At 34.0% G+C, this 5,459-nt stretch overlaps 1 protein-coding gene across 1 annotated transcript; it reads left to right on the forward strand.

Moving 5' to 3' along the window:
* The first annotated feature begins 22 nt into the window (after positions 1 to 22).
* LOC132736934 (mucolipin-1-like) lies at positions 23 to 4,905 on the forward strand. The gene is made up of 5 exons (XM_060724147.1): positions 23 to 194; positions 510 to 623; positions 2,388 to 2,510; positions 2,915 to 3,130; positions 3,528 to 4,905. Exons 1-5 carry the CDS (start codon positions 33 to 35, stop codon positions 3,873 to 3,875), a joined length of 963 nt encoding a protein of 320 aa, XP_060580130.1. The 5' UTR covers positions 23 to 32; the 3' UTR covers positions 3,876 to 4,905.
* The last annotated feature ends 554 nt before the right edge of the window (positions 4,906 to 5,459 follow it).

Consider the following 5,459-nt stretch of genomic DNA (forward strand, 5'->3'; position numbering starts at 1 on the left):
TAAAAGGTTATTTTCAGAAAACTAAGCAGTTTATGAAGAAACACTATCAGGCATACTTCGGGGTTGTAGCTAAGGATGAGACGGACCTGCCAGCGTCAGAGTACTTTCGGTTTTTAAAATTCTGGGAAGTAACGGTTATTACCTCTGATATATTGACTTTATACGGTACAGTCTGGATAGTGTTTAATACAGTGGTAATATATATATATAATTTATGATAGTTTTTCAGTTTTCTAATGCAGCATTTTTAAGTCCATTAGATATGAATGAATTTCAAACAGTTGCTTAATAATTAATGAATGAGAGATGCACATCATGTAAATAATGAGCATTTTACATAAATGAATACACGTAAAAACCAAAATATAAATTTCTGTTATATTTGATAGTTTTAAAACCACATATTCTGTTTGATTTTGCACATTTTAATTACATAACAAATAAAGATTTATATGAAATTTATTGCAGATTCCAAACTTATACCCGCTTTAAAAACCTTATTTTTTCAGCAAAGTGAGTTTGTGCTCGAGTTGCTAGATTCCTACACCGTATGGTTAGGAGTCGGCTGTATATTAGCGTGGCTAAGTTTGCTGAGGTTCTTCAAGTTTCATAATAAATTCCATGTGAGTATAAAAATTGTTTTCCTCTGCAATTTAAAACTTTTGCATATGAAAGGAAAAATGTGCATAAGTAATCTGGTGAATATTTCCATTCCCATAGCGAAGTTTATATGTTTTAAGTTTTAACCTTTTAAAAAAAAAAGAAACCTATGTCTGAACTATTTGTTTGCAGTACATAAGTACGTTTATACTTCGGATTCATTATTTGATAGTACTTTTAGAGTTTATTTCATTTTTTATGCCACCGCAGCATCTGCGATGCAGTGGCATATAGCGATTCACCTGCGTGTATGTGTGTGTGTGTTTGTGTGTGTGTTTTATAGATTATATAGTGAACTTAAAAAATCTTCTTGTGAAAAACCACTAGTCCAATTTCAACCAAACTTGGCAGGATTGTTCTTTGGGTAAAGGGCTACCAAATTTGTTCAAAGAATTTCATTCCATGCAGAAATCTGGTTTTCATGGCAACCAAAAGGATTTATAAGAATAAATTTAAAAAATCTTCTTGTAAAAACCCAAAGGGCCTAGAGCTTAGATATTTTGCATAAGGTATCATTTGGTAGACCCTTACCAAGGTTGTTCAAAAAATAGCCCTTGGGTCAAAATCGGCCCCGCCCCGGGGTCATTGATTTTCGCTAAATTTACATATAGTAAAAACTTAAAACACCTTCTTGTAAAGACCCAAAAGGCCTAGAGCTTAGATATTTTGCATGAGGCATTGTCTGGTAGACCTCTACCCAGATTGTTCAAATTATAGCCCTGGGGTCAAAATCAGCCCGCCCCAGGGGTCATTGGTTTTCCTTATATGTATATAGTAAAAACTTAAAAAAAAATCTTCTAGCAATTGACAAATGCTAGAGGTTAGATATTTTGCATGAAACATTGCGTTGTAAACCTCTAGCAAGATTGTTCAAATTATAGCCCTGGGGTCAAAATTGCCCCCGCCCTAGGGGTCATTGATTTCAATATATACATATAGTAAAAAATAAGAAAATGTTATTTTCTGAAGGTACAAGGCTTAGAGCTTCAATATTTGTTAAATAATATGATCTAAAGGTACTCTACCAAAGTTGTTCAACTTTTGCCTAATGTGTCAAAATTAGCCCCGCCCTTGGGAGCCATAGGTTTATCTTATATGTATATACATGTAGTTAAAATTTAAAAAATCATCTTCTCTAAATTTACAAAGGATAGAGTTAAGAACCATTGCGTAGTGAACCTCTAAGCAAGATTGTTCAAATTATAGCCCTGGGGTCAAAATTGGTTCCGCCCCGGGCGTCATTGATTTTCATTATGTACATATCGTGAATAAACAATTTACCTGAAGGTTCAAGGCATAAGGCTTTGATGTTTGATATATAATATCATCTATAGGTCCTCTACCAAAGTTGTTCAAATGTCAAAAATTGGCCCTGTCCGGGGGCAGTGATGCTCATTATGTACACGTAGTAAAAACAGAAAATAAAACAAATGTTTTCTGAATGGGAGAAAGCTATAGCTTAGATATTTGACTTGAAATGTTGTTTCGTGGACCTGTATCAAGATTGTTATTAAACCCTTGGGTCAAACTTATGCCTTGCCCAAGGGGACAGTGAACTTCTTTCTTGTCCTTTGATGTACATTTTGACCATGTGCACAGTTTTAGTTGTAAAATTGAACTTTGACCTAGATTTTGATGATGTGACCTACTTTCTTGTCCTTTGATGTACAGCTATGAAATTTAAACCATGCGGTGGCATAGCATTTTTCTCTTGTTTATTATTTCAGCTGCTATTTAATACACTATACAGAGCATTTTGGGATGTGATTGCCTACCTTTTTTGTGTAGGTGTGCTATTTGTCGGGTTCTGGGTTGGTGGATATGTCGTCATGGCGCCGTACCATGTCAAGGTTTGCCGAACCCATATCTTTTACTCATCACACATATAGAACTCTTCTTTCGATTACATTTTCTTTGTCAATCAAATCACAACTTTGTCATAAATAAAACATTTGGCCCTAAGATTTAGCAAAACCTCAGCATAAAGTGTTGGATCAATTGTTTACGAGTATTCGACATAAAAAGTCCTAATATTCATCATGGCCGATTTTAGCACGATTACATTTTCTTTGTCAATCAAATCACAACTTTGTCATAAATAAAACATTTGGCCCTAAGATTTAGCAAAACCTCAGCATAAAGTGTTGGATCAATTGTTTACCAGTATTCGACATAAAAAGTCCTAATATTCATCATGGCCGATTTTAGCACGGGGTAACGGCGATTACTTTATTTATTTTTTCTCTCTTTGTAGTTCAAAACCCCGACAGCAGCAGCGGAGACGCTGTTTTCTGTTGTTAACGGCGACGAGATATACGCTACCCTAGCAATACTGGAGTCGGATAAGAGCGGGGGTAACTGGGTGTGGTGGTTTTCAAGGTTCTATCTCGGATCATATGTTGCTATATTTACTATAGTTGGCATTAACCTCCTTATATCTCTTTTCAATAGCGCCTATGATTCTATAAGGGTTCGTATACCACCACTGTACCATTTTATAGACTCATCTTCTTAAAGCGACAGGTTGTAGGCCAACTAAACTAATTTTAAAATTACTTGACAGAGAGAAAAATTAGGGTTTAAAAATTTGGGTAAAACGATGCTATACACCCATAAACATATTAAATGAAAATTTTTTAGAATTTATAAAATTATTTTGTTATCATATATGCATACACTAGAAAACTTTTAAATTACATAACCTTAGCAGAAATAAGTGCTTATTTAAATAATTTTTGTATCAGTCGTTTAACACAATTTTACATCAAAACTGCCTGACAAAGATAAATAAAAATTATGAAAGAGCTATATTGGATCTATTCATTTCTTTCATCACCAAAATATATTAATTTTTAATCTTTTTACAGAAGTATTATGACGACAAACCGGATGAACGAACATTGGGTCGGTTAGAGAAAGCTTTGCGTCGAGTTATAGTTCAAGACGGTGAGGGAAACAATCTGCGGAGCTCGATTTATGACCTTATGAATGACAGTTTACCCCTAACACCAGAAATAAAATCTCTGAAAACTGAACTTTCAAAAATTGTTCGCGTTTTTAAAACCGAGAATGACCTCGTGCTTCTGAAACCGAGGACTCTGAAAGTGTTTATGGAAGATGAAGAGCACCAAATGAAGAAATATAAATGCGGGTTTGTGAGCTGCTCCTTCACGTTTTTTGCAACCGATGACCAGATTACAAAAGACGATGTCTGAACAGAAACAGAAAGACGATCGTTAACAAGCAGACAGTTACACATACTATGATCGATGATAAGATAACAATGATATTGACATTCATCTACATTTAGTCTTTCCTTACAGTTATTGTTGTAAAACTAATAAATATACCTTTTTATCATAACCTAACAAAAAAACAATGTGATTATATAAATCATATTCATATGCGGTAACTAACATCGTAATTACCAATTTAACAAGAAGTATGATTATCATTATGCCCCCACAAAGTGGCAGCATATAGCGTTGCATTTGTCCGTCCGTCTGTCCGTCCGTACGTCTTCGGTCCGTCCGTCTGTACATAAGTCCTGAAATCTTGTGAACGCAACTCCTCTTAAACCGGATGACAGATTTTGCTTAAACTTCCAGGGATGAACAACCTTACTGTGTAGATGATAGTAAAGGAAGAAATTGTCGTTGCGACCAAATTTAAGAGAATTATGGTCCTTTGTTGATTTTTTTTTCACTATATACTATGTAGAAATTTTGTGAACGCAACTCCTCTTAAACCGGATGGCAGATTTTGCTTAAACTTCCAAGGATGAACAACCTTAATGTGTAGATGGTAGTAAATTAAGGAAGTTTTGCTGCGACCAAATTTAAAAGAATTATTGCCCTTTGATGATTTTTTAACCATATACGATGTAGAAATTTTGTGAACGCAACTCCTCTTAAACCAGATGGCATATTTTGCTTAAACTTCCAGGGATGAACAGCCTGAATGTGTAGATAGTAGTAAAGGAAGGAATTTTTGCTGTGACCAAATTTAACTGAATTATGGCCCTTTGTTGGTTTTTAGTTTTCAACTTGAGGCACATGCAGTCCAAATAATATTTGACCTAGAGTCATATGATTGACAGAACAGTGGCGTGTGGGGGCATCCGTGTCCTATGGACATATTTCTAGTTTTTCATTTGTTTTCGGAGGATTAATGTAAGAGTTGTTATAAATAATTATTGGGTAAATTATTATCCAGATTTAATAAACCGCTTTCTAATAACGTGTTTTGATCGTGTTAGTGTTGTTACCTTGAAAATGTGGCTATGAAAATCAAAACGAAACACGGACATGATATTGTTTAGTCACTCATTTGATTTGATTTTTACCAAAGTAATAAAATAGAAGTAATCTTACAATTTTCAAAATCTAGGGATATACTTATGTTTAAATTATCAAATCTTCCATGGTCCTAATGAGAAAGAAAAAATGCCGAAATACGTGATAATTATATAATTCATACAAATATGCTTTACTGAATTCACAGATAAGTAAGACAAAACATATTAAAAAATTCGTTTCTACGCATATTTCATGTCAAACGTCTCAGGCAGCAGTAGTTTATAATTAATTTATTTTCTAGCGAGTGTTCGAGATTTTCAGATTTCACATTATTTCTAATAATGCATATTTATCTGCTTTGAAATAAAAGTAGTTCCATTAAGAAAAAACATCTGTGTGCATGAAATGTATTTATACATGTTTTATAATATTTCAGCTGCAAAGTTGCTTTGGTACAAAATGTACAACCATAAATAGCTTTCTCAATATTTACCGTTTACC

Source organism: Ruditapes philippinarum, unplaced genomic scaffold, assembly GCF_026571515.1.
Source record: "Ruditapes philippinarum isolate M1 unplaced genomic scaffold, ASM2657151v2 ctg1403_1_1_1_1, whole genome shotgun sequence".
Classification (NCBI taxonomy): domain Eukaryota; kingdom Metazoa; phylum Mollusca; class Bivalvia; order Venerida; family Veneridae; genus Ruditapes; species Ruditapes philippinarum.